The 26,044-nt window shown below is 36.4% G+C and overlaps 1 protein-coding gene across 6 annotated transcripts in view; it reads right to left on the bottom strand.

Moving 5' to 3' along the window:
* Positions 1-25,746, bottom strand: part of LOC112987020 (FCH and mu domain containing endocytic adaptor 2) — an 86,510-nt gene extending 60,764 nt beyond the window's left edge. For 3 of the 6 annotated variants that reach the window (XM_064499999.1, XM_064500000.1, XM_064500001.1), the window contains exons 1-7: positions 25,522-25,746; positions 14,396-14,487; positions 12,505-12,579; positions 10,999-11,140; positions 10,764-10,916; positions 7,150-7,254; positions 822-920 (exon numbers count right to left, since the gene is read on the bottom strand). In XM_064499999.1, coding sequence (XP_064356069.1) covers positions 822-920; positions 7,150-7,254; positions 10,764-10,916; positions 10,999-11,140; positions 12,505-12,579; positions 14,396-14,487; positions 25,522-25,554 — 699 coding nt within the window. In that variant the 5' untranslated portion in view covers positions 25,555-25,746. Of the gene's footprint in view, positions 1-821; positions 921-7,149; positions 7,255-10,763; positions 10,917-10,998; positions 11,141-12,504; positions 12,580-14,395; positions 14,488-15,079; positions 15,154-25,521 lie in introns of those variants that run through there. The other 3 variants (XM_064500004.1, XM_064500005.1, XM_064500002.1) reach the window with 2 other exon arrangements.
* Between the last annotated feature and the right edge of the window lie 298 nt (positions 25,747-26,044).

Below are 26,044 nucleotides of genomic sequence, written 5' to 3'. Positions count from 1 at the left end.
GGACTATTTATAAGGATTATTACTTAAAAAAAAAAAAAACTGCATCTGAAGAAACAATACTCTAAAAGCTTTTTTTAATACTGTTCCTGAAGATCTTTTCTTCACAAAAAACGAAGTGTATTAAAAATTCTGAAACTGACCTGATTTTAAGTTTGGTTAAAGAAAAACACAAGTATCCCAGTTGTGTGTGAAATGAGTGCTAAATTAATACCTAGAGAACAGACTTGCAAATAAACTAAAAATTCTTTAAACTGTCAAAACATTATTTTCTGTTTAACACAAAGTTTAACGATTACTCAACCATACTTACTCAGTAAAATTTGTGATATTAAACTTATAAATGTAACAGGGAGCAGTAAAAATTTCAGCTCATGTTGAATTTAGATATTGAAAAAAATTTCCATTACAATGAACAAAATCAGATGATAATCCACTTAATAAGAATTTTCAGAAATTGGTTTGAATAGCAAAAGAGAATTAATACACACAAATAGCATATTAATAATGATGCTTGTAAGTAAAAGATTAAAATGGAAGTTTAGCAGATATTGAAAGCTCCTTCAAATATCTTATAAACAAGTTCAGTACTCATATAATGTTTGATATTTGTAGTGAAAAGACGCAAAGCTGCTTGAAAATCTTGCTTGAATCCCTGGACCATTTCTATTTATCTCCTCCTACTCCCTCCCCCTTTAAAAAGTTACTATTATTTGAAAGATGTGATCTTGTAATTATCACCATACAGTAAGAAATGTTCCATTAAATAGCTCAGAAAAATACATATTATAGTCCAAATAAACAAATATTCATATAAAAATTACCTCTCCTATTTGTAAATGAATTTCTTTTATAGTATTTGACAACGATTCTATAATCTCTTTCATATGAAGAAGGTGTGTTTCTTCGATGTCTTGAAATTTCTGTAAACCAGATATAAGTAATTATTCATACTGAAAACAATCCTTGAAATATTAAATCTTAGATTTTAATTATTAAATATACTAAGCAAAAAATGCAATTACTTTTTCAGATCTTGGTCATGGTAAGAAGTGCTTAAGAAAGGAAGGTTTGGCATTCACAAAGTTACTAAATAAGGTACTTACAAACATAACATCCATTTCGAACTATTCAACTATTGCGGTTTTAAGGAATAATTCAAATTGTTGTGCTTAAAAATCATAAATATCAGCAAATAGTTAACTCAACACTTTAAAATAAGGATTTCTAATGCCTCACATACACAATGTTGTGCTACAGAACATTTTATTTCCAAGGAAAAGTGTTTCTGCTTGCTTGCAGCAGAGGATACTGTAAACAATGATAGCTGTATTTTTACCACTTGACTTACTCTTTAAACTTTTACCTATCTTGTTTTTTCTCCTTATACAAAATCTCACCTATTTGTTCCAAGAGAAAATAGGGATGAAGGGTGTTTAAAAATATCCTTTCCCCGTTACTGAAGATTTTCATCTCCTTTTCTCATCTAATCCCCTAAATCCTATTTGTAGATCTCCTTTGCACCTCCTCCTTAACACTTCCTCCTCCCACTCACAATGCACACATGCCTTCTCTTTTTCTAGTAACCTACATCATTTGCATCTTTAAACATGCTTCATCTGTTTGATCTTTAAACTTTCTGTAAATAGTCTTTGCAGTTACTGTCTGGAATTTGTCCTCCAGCTCCATCCTTCCCAGACTTCCATCTGACACCCATTTTAAAGTCAATTGCAAAGTCCCTGATGACTCCTTCCTAGACAAAGATCAGAACTAATACTCTCCTCACCCTCCTTAACAGTCAACCATAATTTTCCTGAAATCTTGCTCTATGTTTATTCCTGCTCTCTTCTAGTTTTCCTCCTACTTGAGTAAATGCCCTTCAAGTGTCCTTCAGAGCATCACTTAATCCTCTCTTCAATTTTTATAAGGTTCTCTGAGGATCTTCTCTCTACATTTCCCACCTCCTGGTACTCTGATCCACAAACACAAGAACAACTCCATACAAACAAGCCAAATGCCTCTATCTCATGCCTATCTCCTAAACTAAGTTGTTTCTTTTTTCTCGCCGTACTTATATGCCTCTCTAGCCATCAGTCAAGTAGATCAAAATTCTTCTCCAGCAGCCTTTTCTTGATTACAGAGCTTATGATCATCCTCATAATTTTGCAGCCTCTTCTCTGACCTTCCTGCTTTTACTAGTTGCCTGATTATATAAATTACATTATTTTGCTTTCGAAGCTATCTATGGTCCATCTCTATAAAATCTTTTCTCATTCACTATCAATGTGTCAACACCTGTATGCAAGTGACCTTCCAGATTGTTTGCATTACCTAATTTTTAAACTCAACGTGAACTTTTGAGATTATGCCAATGCTGCTTTATGTTTGATTCAAGCTCCATGTAAAAGTCTGCAAAACTGATGTACCATCCTCCTTCGTGCTCTGCTCTATAATGCATATCAAAATGGCTAAGCAACTGTCCATTCAGAGATTTTGTCTAATATGTCAGTTGATATTACCCCCCTACACCCCATTATTGCCTTATTTCTTGTTTTAAGCTTAATATTCAAAGTATTTGAAGCAGAAGCCATCTGGCCTCATCCAGTGCATAACACAAAAGAGTTCTGATCAAAGACTAAGGCTATCTAGGAACTATAATACAAACATTATTCATATCACAGATACAATCATTAAATGTATTGTTTATTTGCACATATGAACAGCATACTTAAGATTAAATTTTTGAAAGATCAGTCTACGTTGAAAAGATGTACTGAAATGAATCTTGATATTAATGACCCAACACAAATGCAAGTCACTTCCTAGCATTTTAAGCTACAATAAAAATGAAAAAATTGTCATCAACAGCATCCTTAGCTGTCCAACTCACTACACACAATTAAAGCAAGCATGCTAATTTTTTAAACACATCTTCCTGTAAGTTTTAAAATGTATACTGTGAAGAGTTCTTACTTTCTTCAACTTTTATTTAAGTGCAAACTGCTCAACAGCAAAGAATTCTAGTCAACTGTCCTCAATTCCAGTTAACACAGAAGACTTTCAAAGGATATTTTAAACACTTTCAGCTATTTGATCCTTTCCAGTGACTGACTGTACTATGCAATTGGAAAAAAAAGAGCTTCTAGCCAGGTGGGATAACTGACATAATGAGACATCATATTTTCCTAACAACTATATAACCACTGCGTAGAAGAACTATAGCTTTTCTCAGAAAATCTTTCAACATGAAGAATGTCATACCAATTTCTGAACAACAGAAAACGAACTATGCTTTTACACTTTATCAAACCAAAACATCCCATGTTTATTGCAGCGTAAGCTACGATTTTTGCAACCCAAGACTAGCCAGATCATGTTTAACAGTTCAACTTCTCAAGTTCATATATCACAAGTCACTTCCTTCTTGATAACTGCAAGCAAGATGGTCAATGACAAAAAAAGAAAAAAATAATGCAAAGAGGAGCTGAAGAGTTAAACTAAGAAAAGAGAACAGCTAAGTGAGGACAGTACTACATGCTTACTCAGAACATAGCCACAGCAGCTCAAGATGTCAGTGTCCTCAGAACAATTATATTTGAACAGCCTAAGATAGGTTTAAGTTCAGCCAACTGATTTTTCACTGAAACAGCTAAGAATGCTCATGTCCATTTATTCTGTTTTCAGAGCTACTAATTTCAAGTGAAATATACCCTAAATTAAGATCATCTACAGTATGTTTGATTTTAAAAGGGTGGGGGGAAGTGGGCTTTCACATTTTCATGAGTTTTGCTATTTTTCCTATGATATCATACATAAAGTAGCAATCCTTCCACCAAACTGTAAATGCAGCTACACCCTTATATTGCAAACAAGTCCCATAGACAGGACTTTCACTGGCATAATTCTAATTTTATTTTCCAATATGAGTAGCTGTGGAATATATTAAAGTCTCCAGCTGTCCATTAACTTGTTAAGTGAAAATACTAAATTTTAAAGTTAAAAGGTTGTTGCAGTTAAGGAACTAAGCACATAAGACAACTGTAGTCTGTAATGAGAGTGAGAGACAATTTTGTACCGTTTTTGTAAAAAACGCCTAAAAGTGTGGTCGGGTTTTCCCAGCTGTAACACATTTGGTATAGTAAAAAGATACTGTCTTTCTCTCTACATCTCAGTCAGGTTTATATACCTAATATCTAATACTTACCTAATAACACAAATAAGAAAACTGAGCAAAAAGCATCTTCATATTCTGTCTCTAAGTACAAAATAAGCTAAATCTCTTCTCATTCTTTTCTGGTAGTGGATTGTTCAGATGGATCTTTTTTTAGCACACAATGAAAAGCCCAGCTAGTTTGCTTGCTGAAAGTCCTTGTATTTTCCTTCAGTAATTCATTGACAATGAAAACCATTTCAAATACTCTTCATGTTTATCTTACATCAGTTCTACACAAGAACTCCTTTTCACATTATTCACAGATTTCTTGCTCACTGGAGACAAGTTTACAGTGCAGTTTAGCAAGGCCAGTTTATTAAAGTTGTATTAGTTAAACATTTTCTTATTGTTTCAGAGGGCAATAAATCAACTGCTACAAAGAGCCTCTTTCTTGCAGTGCAGGGAACAGACAGCAGACAGCTTTTGTGAGACTAAAAGATTAGAGCAACCTGACTGAACTTGTGCTGAAATGGATCAGGAGCATTTACAGGATCTATTTCAATAGGCATTTGGTAACTTCCAGAACAAGCAAAATAACAAACAGGGCAAGAACTTAAATTATTGTAGCTAAATCCGTAAGAGCACAGCTAGATATGATCTGAAAAAAACATCAAAACAGTTCAGTATTTTTCTGGTTCTACTTTATTTCTTAGTATTAAAAGTGGGGGCCTGCAGCAAAAGTCAGGCTGCACTGCAATTTATACATACTACACAGTGATGCAGTTTCCGGAATGTTTATTGAGCAATTACAACAGTTATGCTATCAGGAACACTATAAAACAGTTAACATACTGGATAACAGCAGTATGTGTTCACATCTCAGTGTGCTTCCACCTATTCTTACCAAGGAAGCTTTCCAGGAGGACTGTTACACTTCAGTGGTAGAGATTCTTTTGCTAACATAGTATTATGCTTGTTTCCACCAATTAAGATTTTAAACTAGTACATTCAAATATTTTTAGTTATTTAAAAATACAGTCTAGTCTCAAAATTCTCAGATGATCACAACCACACATACCAGCACCAACGCCTATCAAATTGGCTAGGATAACCAATCCACAAATATTTCAGGTTACACACGATCCTAAGGAAACAGATATAAATGTATAATGTTGACACCTATTCAAGTGAGTACAGGACACAATGTCACATACTTTAAGCCAGCACTAATGCTTAAAGATGCAAGTCCCCACCCTTGGCTCCACATTGCTGCTTCCTTTGTGTCACCATAAATGCTTGCATGACCTCTTAATAAACCAGACCCAGGAACTGCTCTGGGTTAAATGCCAACTTTTCTTACTACATTGGGTTTATCTGGATTAGTTCTCCAGTGCAGCTCCTCATACTTGACAAAGACAGAGGCATGGCAGGAGGTCAACTGCTGGTTTTGACATTAATACTGACTTAAAATATATATTGAAAAAAACAGTCTCACACATCAGAGATGAGAGACAGAAGTACAACAAACCATATAACCTAGCCCACCATGGTACCTATGAACTTTTCTTGGTGAATTTTTCTCTACAAAGCCTTCCTATTCCAGGGAAGAACTGCAATCAGCATTGTCTTACCCAAAGAAGGCACAGTTACATACTCCACACACACACACAAGCATTTAAAATGACAAATATTTTTAAAACGAGAGAAAAATAATGTATTTAACCAAATTTAACTCAAACGGAAAATAGAAGCATAGGGGGTATAACTCTTCCAACCAGAACCTAGTCAGAATACTGGAAAAAAGATGCCTATTGACACCCTTTCATTAAAGGGTTTACAAGACTCCTAATATAAGTCATTTAAAGCAAGAATTCTGCAGTAGTATCCTTGAGCTCTTTTTTGGCACAAATGCCTGGGGTGGGGGTTTGGTATGTGATACATTTGGTATCCTTTCTGTAACAGCTGTGTTGAAGGTCTATTCAGAGATGAACTAGGTCTAGTTCTAGTGAGATTCTGGAAGTAGGAAAGCAGTTTATAGTTTAGGACAGGGTGGCTTTTCACGTCAGCCTACACAATCCCCATGCTGTAAAATCTTCATTCTCACAGAGTTATGAAAAACTGTATTACTAAAGTAGAAGTGGAAAAGTGTTACAAATATGACTGAATACCCCTAAAAGTTTTTCCATAACTAAAAATAATCCTTTGAAACTAAGGAATAACATAAAGAATTTTCAACTAAAAAGAAAATTCTCATCTTGTAAAAGCTTTATTACAAAGAAATAGATACAAATAAATATGCCAAGCAGTCCTCAACTAAATCATTACCACTAAAAAGAAAAAAAGGATGTATTTTACTTTTTTAAAATCTTGAAAGTAAAAAAAAGCTTGCTATTAACGAATTTGGGGAAAAAAAGCTTTAAAATATACAGTGAAGCAGCATATAAAATCATACAGAGAACATGACATCCTCTGGAATACAGATTAAAACATCTTAAAAAAGGGGGGGGGGAATGCACAGAAATCTGAACAGATATAAGGACTTTTGACCACCTCAAATAAACCTTGGGAAGGTGCTTTAACAAGCTGTTACTGAAGCATTTGCTGGAATAATGATGAAAAACCAGAATGGATCCCAATACTAAAACTCCTACCTGAATTCTGCCCCACTTCCAATCCACATGATTTCCCACATTATCACAACACATCTACAATACTTCCAGAAGTTCATTTTGCTTTCTTCCTAAAAATTTCTTCAAAAAGACTTTCTAGAGTGCTAATACTTAAATGGATTATATAGTGACACCATCATTACAATGTATGTGGTCAGTGTTTGCCTTTCAAGCCCCTACTACTTTTGACACTGTAGTTCACATCAGTTTTCAAAGGACATTCTATCTTGAAGTCATTTTCCAAAAGCTTTGATTTCAGATCAAATCTGAATGAGACAATGAAATCTACTGATCTATTTTAAAAGCCAACTCATTTAATATAACACTTACCCGTGCAGTTTCTGTCATTTTCTGTTCAAAATCAGATTTAACCGCAGCGTATTTCTCCACATATAGTTTATAGGTATCTGTAGCTTTTTTCAATTTAACTGCTGCCTATAGAAATTTTAAAAAATGTCAAATATTACACATCCAGTCAGTTCCAATGCTTTTAAAGTCATTAGTCATTAAGCGTATGATGACTTATATAAAAAAAATTCAGGTACATATAAAAACAGTGAAAGGTCGTAACAAAATTTCACAAGCAAATAACTCAGATTCAAGCCTTTAGAGGCATCTATGCAAAGCTGTACATAAACCATATAACCATTTTAAAAGATAACAAAGTTATGCATAATAAGTAGTTATCCCATTTGAATCCCTACTGCTTTTCAGCAATGACTAATTTATAAAGTACTTCTTTTGATATCAACATTTTAAAATTTGCAGCACTGAAGTTAACCAATTAGCTCTTTTGTCAAAGATGCAGAAAAAACAGGAAGAAAGCAGGGCTGCAATACAGTGCAAACAGAACACTAGTACAATTTGAAAAGAGTCAACAGTAAAAAAAGGGGCACAGTTTTTTTTCTTTCGAAGGGAAAGAAGAAAAATAAGGAAAAAGACATTCAAGGAAAAAGCACAGGGCTTACATCAATGGAAACTAAGAGAAGATATTTAAACAAAAGGTTATGAAGAACACACTGATGGGCAGATTTTTGCAGCTCAGACTTGTTTACAGTGGTCCTTCTTGGCTTTATAATTTATTAATCTGTTTCATTATTCGTTGCCATTAAACCAAAATTATCTTTTTGTGGGCTTAACATTCTTAAAAGACAAAAAGAAATACCAGGAGAATTCCAAAATTATATCAAAAGCAAAACTGAATTAAGTGATTATTTTTAGTAAAGAAAATTATTTTCAAAGTTTATAGCATGATACACAGGACATGAAGTTTTTGGAATCTTTGATAATATTGCTATCTCATCTTCAAGTTAAAAATCAATTAAAATATATCTTATTTCTCTTGAACATCAGCTTTTTATGGCTTCTTTGCTCAACATGCCTAGTTTATCTCCTTCAAATTTCCCATCAGTTAAAATTGAAAAATATTTCTGAATTGTTAAAGATATCACTAAAGATAGTTGTACAGTATATATTTTCTATTTGTTCTATTTCTAAATAGCTCTCCTCCCTTCTTTCAAATGAATACCATCAGTCCCATAGTAAAAATGGCAATTACTTCTCATTTGCAATGAGTAAATTATTACTTGGAAAGCTGAACACTATGACTTTCAAAGAAATGAAAATAAAGATGCCCTCTGGAAAGAGGTAGTTTTATTTTGGGTTTTAAAGAGAAAAATAACTGAAAATCATGAATAATAGTACAGTGTTAACACACATTCAGGTAGGAAAACAGCAACCAGGATTTCAAAGGAAGAAAAATCGAAGCTGCAGTTCCACAAGCATTTTTCCAGTTACAGAGACAGCTTAAGCAGACCTTGCTCACATAGTCCTCTAAATCCAGCACAACAGCAGCAACTTGGAAATACTACACTATATAAAGAATGTGTATATGGATCTTTCAGGCATTAAGGATGGCATGACAGGATGTATCAAACATCAATTACTTCCCCTCAACTTTACTTCATTATTCTCCCCCACACAGGGGAATTCCCAGGAAGAAAACAGCCCTATCTTGTTTCCCAAATACCACTTACTATACCAAAAGTACAAAATGCTTTATAAATGCTTAGTTTCAAAAAAAGTGAAGGCTGATTTGCAGTAGGATGATTCCAAATTTAATCATTGAAAAGAAAGGAAATGCAAAGTTACAAGACTTATTTTAAAATCAGATTTTTTGTGAAGCATTAAGTAACTGAAACCATGTATGCAGGGGATTTTGACACAAAACTGAAACAACCTCTGCCTCTTGTAACCATGTCTAACTACGAGCAGAATCATCAGTGTATGTGTTGAAGAGCATTTATGGAAAGCGACTATTCAGCAAGATAGACAAAATGGTCAAACATGAACGCTACATGATTAACCAATAATCTCTTCTGAAAACAGGATGTGTGTATTCTCACATGTAGCAATTGCTAGAACTCTATTTAGCAGACTTACATTAACTGAAAGCATGAGGATCAGTCAACACTTTTTTGGCAAGTCATTATAAATAGAGAAGTTGACATGCCAGGGAACAACAGGAAATTATTACACAAGTTAACATCAGCTTTCAGCTGCAGTTAGTTTAATGAAATGACATATCTCACTATAAGATTCCTCCTCAGATTCTTCAGTAAAGTACTCCAAATATTTGACCTTACAATAAGCTCTTAGCAGGCATTTGCAACTTTATCATGTTATTCCATGATTTGTGATAAAGTAGCTGTCCTGTGATTTTGATAAAAATGTTTTTCATGTTCTGCTAAAAGTAACAAACCTATTCTCTGCCAAAGAAAAATATTAATAAATACAATCTTTGCTACCAGCTTTCTGAAATGACAAGCGTGAATTTGAATAAAGACGTAACGGGAAAGAATGGGTTGGCCACAGCCAACACCCTCCATTAGAAACATTATTTTTGAAGCATTAGCTGAGCATTCAACTATGGCCTAATTGTTCTGACAAAAAAAGTGTTGAGGGAATATGCACAAAATAGTAGATAAAAGCCTTCACGTATGCCATCCTATGGTGCTTCCTCTTTCTTCCTTCAGTAGGTAGACAGTCTAGACTGAACATTTTTTGTTTTGTGCTGGACAAGGAATTACAATATTGTATCTTAAAAGCCTTCCGTAAATTCAACCTCTCCTACTGAAAAGTTTTAATCTTTTTACAAGAATTCTGAATAGTCTACCAGGAAATAACCTGTCATCCTACACATTTCTGATTCATTCCTAGAACCCAGCACTGACTGTCAGTTGAGACAGAAGGTAGGAAAAAAGCTAGGTTTAAATTAAAGACAAAACAATTAGAACAAGCTTTTGATATGAGTGAAAAGATGATAACTGACTCTCCTATCCACTTATCCAACATGGCAGTAAAAAAGGCACTGAACCGTTCTAACAAAGGCAGAATCCCAGATAGATCAGATAAATCGAACAGAAATAGGCAGAGGTATCAAGTGTTAAAAAGATAAGGCACAGTCAGAGACAGGGAAACATGACCACTTTTCTCTACTACTTGTGTTTCTTGAATGGATCAAACTTGCCCAATGAACCAAGGACAATACTAAATACAACAGCAGGATACTCATCCTTTGGGATTTTGGTGCATGTAATTGGAACCTCTTAAATTAGCACAGAAAGGAACATTAACTTGTTTTTCTTCTCAATGGAACACACTTCAAATACTCCTATAATTAGCTACTTTGTCTCAGCTGAAGGGACAAAACAAAACTTCCTACTCCTTAATTCAAATACAAGGGCATTGAGCGTTTGCATATTTACCTACAGAAAATTTATCCAGAAACGTAATAGATGCTGAAACACTTACACACTATATCTGTAAAAGTCAAACAGAATTATTGCATGATGCAGGTGATTAAAAAAAAACCCCACCTTAAACAAAACAAACCAAAAAAATCAAAAACTCCCTTGTAATCTAAACAAAACAAACAAAACTACCTTATCAACCTCTCTCTGTGTTGCACCTTCCTTTTTCAATCGTTCTTGTTCGACACACTTTGTGTTGTAGTTTTCCTTTGACTTCTGTAAGGCCTGAGTGATACTTTGAATACTTTGCACTGCTTCCAATGTTCCTGAAACTTCTTCTTTAGTCTGTTAAATATCACACATTTGTCAAAAATAAACCATTTTAATGTTAATAAGTGACTGAACATGCATATGAAGAATTAATAACCTTTTTATAAGCTTTGATTTGTTCATCTCCATACTTGTGAACTTCTTTTATTAGCTCTTGTAATCTTCGTACAAGATCCAAGTGACAGCTTGCTAGTTTTTCTGTTGAGGTTTTGAAAACATCCCAAACAGGTGCAAATGTCCTAGAGGAAAAAAATATATATTTAACGCTGATCTGGATTTTCTCCCTTTGATCAGCTACAATTTTTTAATAGTGCTATAGTATCAGCAATACACTTACGGAAGTTCAGCTCTGTTCCTAAAACTGAAACAAACAAAATAGCCCCAAACTGCTATAACTTACATTAAATACGCTCCAACTGTACTTGGAATAGCATCTACTAAGTTTTCAGTGCGTGCTGTTTTTCACTCATTAGTCATGTAGAGTCAATACAAGTGAAACACGGAAGTTCACTCAATCTTCTCTATTTTCAATACACATGAACGGCAAGTGCTATTCCTAAAGATGATGCAAGATCAGCTCAAAAAACAATCTAAAAAGCTTTTAACATGGAAAAATACTTCCATGTATATACTTGAATAGCACAAAAATTGTTTGACTAGTTGATTTTCCAGTGGTTTTAAATCATCACAGCAGTAAGATGCAGAAAAAATATTGGCAAAGATGGTCTCTTTCTAAAAATGATTTACTGATTAACAGAGATTAACCATATGGTAAAGGACAGTGGGGTCAGGTCATGCCTCAAATCCAATCTTCTATACTGAACAGACTACTTCAGCTATCCTACAGATACGCTCCTACCACAGTTTCTTGACCAATGCTGCTGAAAAATCAATACCATGAATAGCCTTTAAAGTACTGATGTTCAAGCTGACATGCAGATAATGAACTTTTGAAGAGAAGCAACAACTGGTATCAAACTATCTGCTGATGAAAGCTCTCCACATTTCCAGCTGGGATTATCACAAATAAAAAAAATAAAATCTTCAGCATCATCTAAGAAGTCTGAGCTGTTGGCATTATCTTTCTAATGAAAAAACATCCATTAATCATTCTATTTTTTAAATTCACACCCTATCTATAATATTTTAATTAAACTATGGAATAGGTCTGTTACTGAAAAGTCTCATTCTTAAGACTTCTGAGGACAGTATTAACACTTGAAAAAATAGAAATAACGGAAATAAATTTACTGCCACATTTGCAGACTGTATGTTCTCTCCTCGCAGGCTTGGGCACACAGAATAGAAAGTCATGTTCTTTATCATGTCTGAAATGAACTCCACTTTAACCACGGAGGAACATAAAGTTCCTCCATGTTTTTTTTAACCAGGAGTAAAGAGCTGTACTGTCCTTTCTTTTCTTTTTCCTTTTTTTTTTTTTTTTTGCTCATAGTTGCATGGTAACTTAAGAACCAATGCTTTTAAAGTGGCAAAGTTATGGTACCCACTGATCCCTCCACATCATCAATAAAACAGTCAGAATCAAACTTGATTCCTAACACTTATGTAATTCATTATTTCACTTTTATACACACTTACTTACCCAAGCTGTGTGTAATTGCTTGCTGATTTGGCTAGTTTTGTCATTGACCTTGAATATGCCTCCTCTATTGTAGCCCTGTCAATGAAAGCAATTAAAAGCATAATCAATGTAGTTTTGAAGACAGATGAATATGCATTCTAAAAGTGCAGAGCATAGGACTTTTACTTTAGTTGAAAACAGCTACATATTAACGACTCCTCAAAAGGTATATGCAAAAGCACATAAGGATGTTAAAAATCTGACTGAAAACACTATGGCAGAATATTGCTTGGAAATATAAATAAATAAAATCCAAGAACTCAAGATTTGCATAAGATGATTCCTCTCTTCCCTATTGTTTTCCCTCTATCTTTAACAGTCCTTAGCAACAATTAGTACAAAGTGACATAATGATCACCTGCCTAACACTGTCTAAATACTACAGATTTAGAGAGCAACAACATCAAATATATTTGTAACAAAAACATTGAAATAAAAAGCTGAACACTTACTGAGCAAGCACATTTGTTCACATCACATAAAATGGGATTTTGTCTTCCCTTTTTGTAGATCTAGGTTGCGGGGGCATTAGTATTGTATTTTTTAATGTATTCTGACGTTTGAGTTTGGAAAACACTATAGTCCAGCATTCTGTTGTTTGTATTTATTTTTAAAGAAGGTTCTCTCTGTACATACATTTCTCTTGGATGACCTTTTCCCTAAAGTTTAATTACACTTTCCTGAATTCAAAACCACATGTTTATTTGTCTTTTGGAGGGTCAAAATCGAAGGGTCACCATAGATTTCCTTATTAGAGCCTGTGTTGGGGCAACTGCCACAGATAACAGACACACACAATGTATCGGACCAGTGACTCCCTGCAAGTCCTTCCTCCACCACAAATGAGATGCATCTTCTTCCCCTCCTTTTACTAAGCTAACGATACATGCTATTTTAACTTTCCATCCTAAATCAATACTCAATATGTAGCGTCAGCTTAGATTTGGGATCATCCTGGGTTTCAGCAAACACTGTAATTGCCTATTCCTGAAATTGCAAAAGCTTGAAGTAATTTTCCTACCTGTAATACCTTTATTTGTGGGCATTAGGGGGAAAAAAAAGGGGGGGAGATTAAGAATTTACTTTTCTCTCAGTTTACCATGCCTACAATCACTTATTGTTCAGGCAGATGTCTTTATTTCTCCTTCACAGTAACACTTCTCAAGCACAAAGAATTTCCTTTCGAAAACAGGAAACAAAGTCGTAGTTGCCACCTGAAACTTTGACAGAGGAGCATGTATCTAAATCTACTAAACTTCCAACATAACAGAACAGTCAGTTTTCGGAGAAGGGGATTAAGCATGTTATTTTAAAATGTTTACCAAAGAAAGTTGTATAATACAATAACTCAATTACACTTCAAATCTCACTTACAAACAATTTATAAAGTTCTTCACCACGTGCAAATAACTTTCTCCCCTCTTAATCTAAAGGCATCATTTTTTAAGATTTTACTGGCAGCTGTTAATACTCTAATTCTATATCTCTGGTCAAAAACATTGAAAGACTGATATAATTTTTACTACTTCAGAAATTATTCTTTTTCTTCCAAACATGAAGAAAAACTGGGACCAATTTAAATAAACAGCGCAACACTTCATCTGACATTTCTAGCTTTCTACTTCTATTATTTAAATCAACCTTCAAATTAGAAGTTGGTCATTAATTGATCGTTACTAGTCACTATTAGCGAATGGAACAAGCCTAGATATTCTTGTAGGACATGAGATACTTTACACTGCTCTTTTTAATATATATATTTTGCATGTTACTGCAACACATAACAATAAACTTTTAAATAGACACCACAAACAGTATGTTAGAGCCAGGATTAACAAAGATAAATACTTACCTTTCTCTAATAAAGTCTGCTAATTCTTTTGTTGACAAATGTCCATGTTTCATGTTGTGATATAGGACGTCAAAGCCATTGTTCCTTTCCCCCTAAAGATTAATTAAACAAAAAGTAGAACCATCAAACACAACATGTTAAAGCAATTACAGAACAAAGTATAAAATGTATGCTTTTTAAAAAGTGATGAAGTTTCATGCTTCATGAACAGAATGGTTATTTCTAATTCCTCAACCTTTCTCCCACCCCCAATAGCTCTGTTAGTCCCTACAATCCTTTACGTAAAAACACTGAAACCAAAATTACCTCACTAGCCATTACTACCCTCTTTGTCAAACCTAACGGCAACTCTTCTGTTACATATTTCTAGACTATATTCAAAACCACTTCTTTTCTGGATTTCTTCAGCTCTTTTATTCTTTTACTCCCTTTCTTATTGAAAACATTTAACATTGCCATCCCCTTCCATTCTCTCATATCTTTCATTATTCCCAATAATGTGAAATTCAAATTTTGGGATCATCTGATATCCCACCTCCCCAATTCTTCACACTTCACAGATCTTCTATTTTTTGTAAAATTGGTAAAACCACTAATCTCTTCCTTTCCACAGGTAACTTTGTTTGTTCTTAAATTGGGTTTTAAAACTTAAAATACTTTCCCAATCAGTAAGGCAAATCTCACCATTAAAACTGCGACACTGTCCTGAACAACGGTTAATAAGCTCGGCCAGCTTATCACTTTGGCACCATGTTGCACTTCCCGCAGAAAGGAGAAAGCAGCAACGGGGATTAAAGGAAGGCAAGTCAAGGCATGGCATAACAGCACTGCTACTACAGGAGAGAGTTTTTCTGTTGATCTTTCCATTTCCCTCCTCCCTTACAAAATCTTCAGATCCATAATGCCACTGCTACAAACAACACAGTGGTACTGCTCTCAGGAAAACTGCGCATATGTTCAGAGTGGAACGGAAGGAAAGATGGGAAGTAGGATCCTGGACTTCTCACAATGGCAGCTCTACATTTCCAGTGAGAGGAGCCTGAGGATATGGTCATACATCCCGCCAATCATTTCTGTCCCTGTTGTTCTGAAACTACTTGTTTAGGCAGCCACAAGGTACACATGATCAGGGAACTTCTACAGCTGAAAAATAAAGCTGGCAAATAAAGTTCAGTGATCCAGATCACTATGAGGACACAAACAGCTGTCTTGCTACAACAGAAGAGGTGGGGGCAGAAAGCTTGGGGCAGGCAGCAATCTGCCAACCTAAGTAAGTGGAAGCAGCTACAGGTGAATGAAAGAACGTGGCAGCAGCCACAGTAGTAGCCCCACTTAGGTCAAACATGAAGAACATTAGGTAATACAGCAATCTTACCATTAAGAAGCTCCCTTAAAGGATACCACATAAACACACAAACAAATTAACAAATAACAGAGGAATGAAGGCAATTGGATTCAGATTGCTATCCAGAATTATTAGCTTTATTTGTTCCAAGCATTAAAAAAAAAACTATAAAATGAATGTTCCTAAGGTTGCAGTAAGTTGTAATCTGAGAAAGTTCATTAAAATGCAGATCAGTTTAGCATAACTGCAATTACAGAAAGGTCTGTGAAAAATACTAGCAGAGCTAAACTGAGTATACTAAAATACAGCAAAGAGATATCTACAGAATATGGATTTTACAAGTTTGACAAAAAAGGATAAGAACACAAACTTATTTTTGTTATGTAGTCTTACTATTTCAAGTACTAGTCTAACTGTAAAAGTTCAATAAGCTGTTTGGAGCAATTAATGATACCAAATACAGTGGTCTACAAACAAGTTTTTAAATACTCTGCACGTGGGGAATACAACAAAGAACTAATAACTAACAAATTATGTTTGAGAAAGCCATATCTATTTTTATTACAAGTAAGATCTCTGCAAAAAGAAAACAACACCCTTTCTGTGATATCTAACTACCTTTCTTCACAGTTTGAGACACATAATAATTTTCATTACTAGTGCAGTAATAGGTGCCTTATTAACTCTCTGTATTTACTCTATACAAACCCTGATGAATGTTACCACATTACTGAAATGCCAGAATGACTCTATAAGACCTCACTGATATTTTCAATTATGATATAAAACTAAATTCTTCTTTAACCACTCTGAAAGTTATTATTGCACCCAAATCTAGAGCTGAACATTTGCCAGTAAGTGTTAAGCATTTCTTCCAGAAAAATTAATAAAATGCTCCTTTATGAACTGTCCTCTCTTTCCCTGGCTTTAATGTGTTTCTTCTACCTAAGCCAATACATTGCACACAATGTGCTGAATGCAGACTGCTTACAAACTTTTAAAGTGACTTTTCATAATGGGGTAGCTTTTAATCTTTTCTATACTGGAGCTCCATAAATTTCCTGCCTGTTTAGAAATACAGGAAGGGTAGCATAGCCATGACCCAGTGTCTGGCTGCAGTCTTCCTGAGGACTGATAATCCATCACAAACCTAACTTTGTATAGCTTTACAAAATGGCACGATGCAGAACAACCAACTCCCATCATCATCTTGTTCCCTAACTGTAAGTGAAATTTACTGCAAAGATACTAATTTTTCCACTTAAGTGAAGTTTTCTAGTCAGCTCTACTCACTGTCGACCTCATGTCAACAGCAGAAAGCACAGCAGAGAAACAGAACAGATATTTTCCAAATTAAAAAAATCCCCTGAAAGCCACATCTTTTATACATTATCAATAGTTATTAATCCAAAAAATTGTGTGAAAGATACATTAAGGTTTAAACAAAGCAGCAAGACTCCCAGAACTGAGAGTCTATGTCGTTTAAATTTGGCACAGCTATAAAACCTGTTTTCACTTAGAATGCCAAGTGTCAGATTATCGTACCAATATCAGGCTCCACCTATAAATACACACATCTAGACTTCAAAACTGCACATTAACCGTTCAATTATTTACAGGTTACTTGATCAAGAGTTCTGATAATTAACCTGATGACAATTCTATAAATTATGCATTTTCCAGTTGTCTCTGGAGATATATACCTAACTACGTCAAATACGGTATGATATCTCACTGCAGAGAACAGACATTTTTTGCATAGGAAAAGTTATGCAGTCCATCCACAACCACTTTATTTAGTAGTTATTTTTATGAAGACTAACTCAAATATTCATATACTGATCAGAATTAAGGTTTTGTATTTAGGATAAAGACAGATATATGCTGTGGCTAAGCAGAAACAAGGTGGCTGAATTTAAGAAAAAAATACATATACTCTGTATGCATACATATGGAAAAAAGCCTGCTCTTTTTTTTGGCTGTTTTTCCTCAGCATCCCCCCAATATGTTGTGCAAAATTCTGTAGATGGAAGCTGTATGTCAAGATAATTTTTCTTCGTTAAGTGTTTTTATCCCCTAATTCCTGATGCCAACAGCAATAGCTGGGGTAACTGACAGTCCAGTACTAGCCTACTTAAAAATAAATAAATGCAGCAGACAGCTGAGGGAACTGAGACCTTCTACTCCCATTCAGAAGCAATTACCATTGACTGCTATGATAGAAAGCCAGAGAAGTCAGATGCAGATTTCTCTAGCAGTTGCCTAGATCTTGGAGAAATGAGAACCCCTTTCATCATGGATAATATCCTATGAGGTTATATGCAATGTATTTCCAGATCAGTTTGAAAGACCATTCTGCGAATATCATTTTGAGGGTAAAATGTCATGTTGAGGATGACACTATCATAACTTTGCAAAAAACAACTGTAAAACTGTGTATGAGAATGTACAATTTAAGCGGTTCCCTCTCCACGTAGTCTCCGTTTAATTACTCAGAATTCTATTAACAGTTTTCTCCTTTTTCCCTAGAACTAACAGAACTCCTTTCCAAAGATGGTGTTGTTGTTGAGGTCTACCATTCAGCAATTCATTTAAATAAGCCTACAATAAGACACTACTGACCACTCTGCATACAAAATAAATTACAATCACAGAAAGTGAGGGCAGAGAGTCCTTCCATTTCCCTTCACCAAAAACTAACTGCTATGATTTTCTCATGGAAATGAAAGTAACCCGGTCAGCAACTGTCAAGGCAGGATTCAGTATTTCCATGACTTGTGCATAACAGGAAACAGATTACAGGAACTCCCTGTTTTGCTAAACTATTTTTATTAGACTTTAAAAATTTTTAAGAATAAGTTTTGTTTCTACATATAAAGGTAATTCTGAATGTAAAGCCTACATTTGGTATAGTAAACAGAAATTTGGGGGAATCTGTAGCACTATTTATTTCCTGTGTTTCTGATCAAGTTGTGTAAGGACAGGCTCTGTCTACTTTGGACTAAAACCTTTCAATATTAATGTGTATTAGCGCAAAAAGCTAATATTCTCTATATAACACCCTCTTTTTACCTAATGTAAACAAATGTTCCCTAATTACTATGGTTACTCTAAAGTCTCCATGACCGGTCAGATATTTACTGCTTATTTAGTCAGTGGGAGAAGAAAGGACGGCTGCAAACACTGTTTTGATAGCAAAACTTAGCAGGTGAGACATTAAAAGGCACATGTACTTAAAAGCCTTTTGATTTTGGTCAAGCTTTAGAAGACTGACCAGACAAGTTCAGATAAAGATAGTTTTTTCCTAACCAAGTTCAGCAAAGTAAGAAACATTCAACAATAGGCGAATTGCCATCATTTTAACCTATGCTTTACAACCCACGTTAGTAGTGGCTGAGTATGCATGATCATCCTTCACCACTATTCAGCCTTCCAAACATGATCACATCACCACATTACAGTGAAGGAATAGAACAGAATGAGAAAACTATACTTTTTATTATAAATCACTTAAGTCATAGCCTTTAATCCTTTTTTAAAATAGCCTCCCAAGCCCACAAATTATTCTCTAGGAAATGGGAAAGCAAGTACCAGAGCTGCAACATTCCGAAATACTGTTTCAACTTAATTACAAGGATTTTAACCATAAAAAGTTTAGGTCACTATCTAGCTCTCATTTTATGAGCATTTGAAGTAAACTAATCTCTAAAATTTAATTTTCAAATCCTAGGTTTGATGTACCATTATAGCCTTACTGAACAGGAGACTAATAAAAAAAATTGAAGTAGTAAGCAAAACAAAATTAATCTCCTAGGAGGTATGCATATTTTAATGAATTCTTGTTCTTATGGTTTCAGTCATTACTCCATTTATTAAAAACAACAATTCCATAAAGATCAGGAGAACCCCAGCCAGGCTGTCCTAAAATGGCTTTCTACATCTGTGTTGAAAGCACAACTATAAAGTAACCTTTTTATCCAAAATGGAGCCAGATTACCATTCAAATTACCCAAACTGCTCATTCATATTTCCCTATATTCCCCCAGAATGAATACACAGCATCTAATGGTTTGTCAAGCACAAACTAATTCTCAAACTTCTCGCTAGGTTTTAGGTCACACATAGCTATTGGTCGTACTAAAAACTCACTGGGTAATTTTGAAAATCTTTTCAAGGTGATAAAAATTGCTGAACCCAAAATATTAAATGTTGTCACTTGAGTTAAACAAATCAGATTTAGCCCCCGTTATTCATGTTTTCAACCTTACAACTGCATATGGCAAACATGACATATTAGTGAAATATGACCAAAAGAGAGCCCCTCGTGTTTGATGAATGCTAAACATTACATTTACACTAAAGGGAAAAGCCTAGAAGAGAATGAATACAGGCAATAAAGTTACTTGCTTCAAGAACAGAAAAATTCCTATCTTTTGCCTCTTGTTTAGCTCAGTTCCAGAGAAGCTGTCCTACAGCTAGTTTTATACTTAGAAGTACTGTCCACACTACAATGTCAGTTAGGGGTATGAAAAAAACCACACCTCTAATCAACATACTATGCATGCAAGAATCCTAATAAAGATAATCCTTCTAGCATAAAAGTCCTTTCAATAGCAAAACTTGGTCCGTTTCAAGAAAGTTCCAGAGCTGAACCAATGTCAACTAATAACTGCAGACAATCAATCCATTAATGGGGGGAGGGGAGGGCACAACTCCCCTTTCATTAGCAAGGCACAAGATTAAACACTCCACAACAAAATCAGGAGATTCTGAAAGTTAAAACAGCTAAGCAATACTTGGTTGTATTGCAAAACAATGTTTAACAGCAGTGTATTCTACAAAACATAAAATACAAGAGGCATACAGGGTATCTGTGACTAAATGACCTTTCTGTGAAAAAAATGACCAGAAGAATTGCATTCAAACCTAAAAAAGTTCAAATTAGGTATTTTCTGAAACTATATGCAGCTTTTCAACTGTAAGACTTGTTTAATACAGCTTACAAAATACCTTATTTAACTATTAACTTACAAATATTAATGTAACAGAACAATAGACTGCATGTTCCTATCTTGTTTAACCATTAATTTACAAGTGTTAGTGTAACAGAATGATAGATTGGGAGTTCATTCCTATACTTCTAAAATGAAAGTTACAAATATTAATAATAAAAATCCTCTTTACCTACATGCTTTGGAAGACATATACTATTCATTATGGTTTACTCATTCGTACTGTTGACTTTTTTTCATTCACTCATAAAGGAGTAAAACTTTAATGAAATAAAGCAATAGAACGTCACCTAACCCCAAGTAAACTTAAAATAAAACTCATTTTAGATGCTCTGATAAATATTGCTGTCATGTTGTTTAAACTATTACTGCTTCCTACTGTTTAAAATGAGTTTATTTAATTTACCATGGACACTGTATATATGAAAATATTCTTCTGATAAATATTACAGTGTTATATTTTTCAAAGTTAGCTATCAGTAGTTAATTTTCAATTACATTGTCTCTGGAAGACCCATAGAAATTGAGAACATATAAAAATATAAAAAAGTAGTTGCCTGATGGCCCAGGCAACACAAATATCTTCTTCAGTTCGAAGTTTTAAGCAAGTCTAAAAAGGGACCCGACAATTTCAATTTCTTTCTTCCAGTTTCAATACGTTAAAGGTAGCTCCAGAGAAGCTCTATGCATATGGAGGAGGACATATATATTTTTTTCTGTAAATGTAGATAATTAAAAATATTTTCAGGACAAAGAGGGAAAGTTTCCAGCCATGTGAAATGCACAAGCACAGAGGGAGGAGACTCAACAAATATTGCACAACAGCTCTCCTGAAATTGAGCATCCAACTAAATGCCAAACAGACAAGTAGCCCTGCATAAACGTATGAATGAAAGTCCAGATGGAAGCATGACAAGTCTCTGTGTCAAGCATATTACATAAGCGCATAAGAGAATGTGGCTTATATTTATTAGAGTAAGTCTCTTCACAAAGTTGTTGGACTGTTAACTCTTGATACGGCCAGTTCTTACATGTTACAAAAGCTCCTGGAAAGAAAGCAATCTTCCTCACAACCATACTCTTAAAAGCTACAAGTGACATTAAGTAATTAAAAAATAAAGGGAACAGGTCAAAGCTAATTTAAACACAAATTTTTAGATCACAAAATTTCCAGAGTTAACACACACAGCATTAGGAAGAGACCAGTTTTCAGCTATACACAGAACTTCTAACAATTTTATCAAATTAATTTAAAAAAATAGGAAATATATATCAGCTTGGAAGTGACTTATTTTGGTTAACCTAATACAGTTTAATAAGTTTTCAATAACAACAGTATCACCTGCACTGTTCAACCAATCAGTTTAAAATCAAATTTACGTCAAAGCTTGTGCAATACTTCCTAAGCAGCGCTGAGAAAGCAGTAAGCCAATGATAATAAATGCTTTTTATTCTACTGTACCAGTATCAGTGTACTCAAAGTGACAAAACCTAATTACATATAATGGAAATAACTTATGAAAGTCTTCCCTTTAAATTACATCATTGCTTTGATATAGCACATACATAGCAGCAAGCACCCAATGTTTTATGACAACATCCTAATTAGGAGTTGGGAATGTTTGGCCATGTGACTTGAATGCCTGAAACTCAGTCATAAGAATCAAAGCCGAAGAATCAAAGCCATTTATAGTCTGTACTATTTGTTCATAATTTTTGATACCACAAAAACTGTATCCTACTGACTTTGAAAACCGCTGCTCTAGAGCACTGAACTATATCATGTATTTGCAGACCCCTAAATTTTTCAAGTCACAGAAAGGCCTGTGTACTTCAACTTTACATGTCCTGAAAATAGCTTTGTTTATCTTTCAATGACCTCTTAGAAGCAGTTGACGGTTGACAGGTCCAAAACCATCTTAGAGAAAGCACATTTTTCTTACATTCCCTACAAAAATAACTGCAACTACTCAAATACTTTTGAAAGCAACACAGTGTGAAAATCTGCAATGATAAACTGCAAGGCTATTACTACAAAGAAACTAAGATTTGTTTGTTTACGTGAGAGTATTTTTTAGGAAGTTCTTAAAAGAGAACAGTGCGCAAGAAATAGATACACGTTTATGTCTGTATCACTCCGCTCTTCTTAAGAAATCAGACAAGCCCCTCCAGTTTCTGATCTCTTTTCCTACCAATTACAGAGTTATGGAATCAGTAAAGGATCTTCTAAAACAGAATGTCCGGAGCTCAATTTCCAATGCACAATTTCAGGGGAAAATTGATGAAAGCATATACACATATAACTAAATACTAATTATGCTGTGTAGATTCATTTTCACGTCAATACTTCATAGAGCCTAAGTACCCCATTTCATAGATGAGGAAACTGACATAAGAAAGCAGGAGGTTTTGCCCAGCGCTACCTAGAAGGCCAAGGCAAAAGTGAGAAACAGGACGCGATTCTTCTGAAGTTCTATGCAATACCACCTCTCCTTCTATTTATTGATTCCTTTTATTTTATTTTCTAGTCATTACACACATTCAGTGTATTTCCACAGCAAACTTCTAAGTTTTACCTTAATTCTGTCACCGTATTTCAAAGCATAAAAAGGGCTTTTATCCCATATCTTAAAAAGTACTACAATAACAACTCTGAACAATAACCCATTCTGAAAGGCTGACCAAAATGGACAAACCTAATGACTCAAAACGCACAAACCTGTATTTATGTCTGGTTCCCAGGACCTGTAGAAACTCATTGCTTTCAGACATAAAAACCATCATATTTAGACACTACAGTTATTCTTGGAAAATATTTGCCCACGTCAACAAGGAAGCAGCAATCCCCGTTCCTCTTTATTTTACTTCTAAACAAAAGAAAACCCTGTCCATGGTATTGCAGATGTTTCTTTGTTAAATTTTCAAGTTTCAGACCTTGTCTAGTGTCTTTGTCATAAATGCAACGCATGCAAGATGAGTATGCTTGTTTTCTTACTTTAAGGCATTTTTGGAGGTAGATGAACTGTGCTAACAGAAGAAAACCTCCTTCTCTCGGCACTCCTTGCTGAACCCACATTAGGAGTCTTGCCAACCTAGCTGTAAGGCAGAGACTTTGTAGAGCAATAAGGGAGAATGGGAGGGGGGTTTGAGTACATGTCTACTATCTCATATTTGCTGGTAGCATTTATGAAGACGCAGAGAGGGCAACAGAATGTATGGACATGGCCTTTACTGATGGACTACCTTTACTGATCTAACAGTATTACTGACTTACTACGAGCATAAAACATAGATGACCACACAAACAGCTAAAAGAATATACCAAAGTTTTGTTAAACAACACATTTAAATTGAAAAATGTTTGATTTCACTTGAGATAACTGAATAAAAACTATTACTTTACTTTATTCCTAGTAGAAAATATTAACTTTTAGAATGAAAGTGTGAATTTTTATATTAAAATAATTTATTGTTTTACAACAGATAAAAAAGTCTTCACACTAGTTTAGTAACCCTCTCCAACAGAGAAGCTTCAAATTAAAGATTCGTATGAGATAGCAAATCTAATATTTTGTTTCACTGAATTTTAATATTCTGTCTAAAAGAAGAGTTAAAATAAAAAGTCAAAGCTAAATGTAAAGCTGTCAACAAAGGAAAAAAACAGGGTTGTGCTATGCTTTATTTTTAAGAATAATATATTGTATTTGTGAAATTACTTTCCTCTAAATACTGAGAATGTGCTGTTTATGTAGAAAAAGCAGACAGACCTAAAATATTTTCTCCTCTTCCTATTTCTGTCTTGTCAAATATTCACTTTTACATTTTCCTTGCTACTTGGTAGAGACGCATATTAAAAACTGAACAAACAGTAAAGCAGCAGAACTGTAAATTGCCTAATGATTACAAGAACACTTATTTTAATGTTTCATGCCAGATACATCTGCAATGAATTCAAGTTTTAATTCATGTGAGGCTGAATAAGAATTCAAATTCATATTTTAAGCTTTTCTCCATAGAAACGTATCTACTCATTTGAAAAATGTCTCTCTACCAAGACGGCTGACAAATTACGTTTCTAAGGCAGACTGGAAGGTCTGTTGTTTCTCTAGTCGGCTGTGCTCAGGCTGCACCTTCTGACACGCAGTCGGCAACGCGATTTCGGTACAGAGGGATCGAGTTCTGCGGCGCAGTTTTGCGCGTGCACGCTACAAACGCAGAACAGCACAGTCAGTGCTATTTCCCCCAAACAGCTGCATTGTTTGGGAAGCCTAAGGGAGAGAGGCCGGATTTCAGCCGAAGCCACGTTGAACGAGACCCCCCTAGCAAAGGGTCGCCGGTTCGCAGCCGGCACGTCCCTCGACACCGGCGCCCGGCCAGCCCTCCTACGCTGCCCGCCCGCGGACCCTCGCACAGCGGCGCCGGGCGAGGCGGCGGCACGGCGCGACGGTCCCCGCGCCCCGCCGCAGGCTGCGCCGCTGCCGGCCGAGCGGCCGCTCCGCTGGCGCCCCCGCTGCCCCCCCGAGAGCGGGCAGCTGCGGCGCGCGCAGGCACCGCGCGTCCCCCCGGCCCGCCGCCGCCAGCCAGGCCGCGCCCGGAGAAGGAGGTGGCCGTGGCCGCGGCCGCCGCCGCCGCGCGCCGTCCCCGCAGCAAGGCCCCAGCCCAGTCCCCGGGGGGCCTAAGGGTCGAGGCGGTTTCTGCGGAAAGACCCCGGCTGCCCCGCGCCCCGCTCCGCCCCGTCCCACCGCTGCCCCGTGCCACCCCGTCCCTACCCAGAAGCTCTCCGCGAAGTACGCCATCATCATCCCGCCGCCGCCCCAGCCCCCGGCGAGCGCGGCCCGGCCCCGACCGCCTCAGCCGCCGGAGGAAACAGGCGCCGCCGCGGCGCGCCGCCCTTCCCGTTACAGTGCCGCCGCCCCCTTCCACACGGCTTCGCCGCCCCCGGCCGCCGCGCCAGCGCGCATGCGCCGCGCCGCGGGCGGGCACCGCGGCCGCCGCTCCTGCGCAGGCGCCTAGCCTTCCCCCCGCCCGGGCGGAGGAGCGGCGCGCGCATGCCCGGAGCGCGGAGGGCCGGCGCCACACCTGGCGCGCGGCCGTTGGGCCCCTCACCTGGCCGGGGGCGGGGTCGGTTGCGGGCCCCGCGCCGCAGCCGTTGGTGTCGCGCCGCAGCCGCGCGTACCGGGCGGTGGGGTTCGGCGAACCCCGACGCGGGCACGGGCCCCTCCTCGGCAGCGCCGGGACCACGGCGGTGTGTTAGGGGCAACGGGGAGGGCAGGGAGTAAAGGCAGACATGAA

This window comes from Dromaius novaehollandiae, chromosome W (assembly GCF_036370855.1).
Source record: "Dromaius novaehollandiae isolate bDroNov1 chromosome W, bDroNov1.hap1, whole genome shotgun sequence".
In the NCBI taxonomy this organism is placed as follows: Eukaryota; Metazoa; Chordata; class Aves; order Casuariiformes; family Dromaiidae; genus Dromaius; species Dromaius novaehollandiae.
Note: the sequence above shows the minus strand (reverse complement) of the source record. Positions and strands in the feature narration are given on the sequence as shown.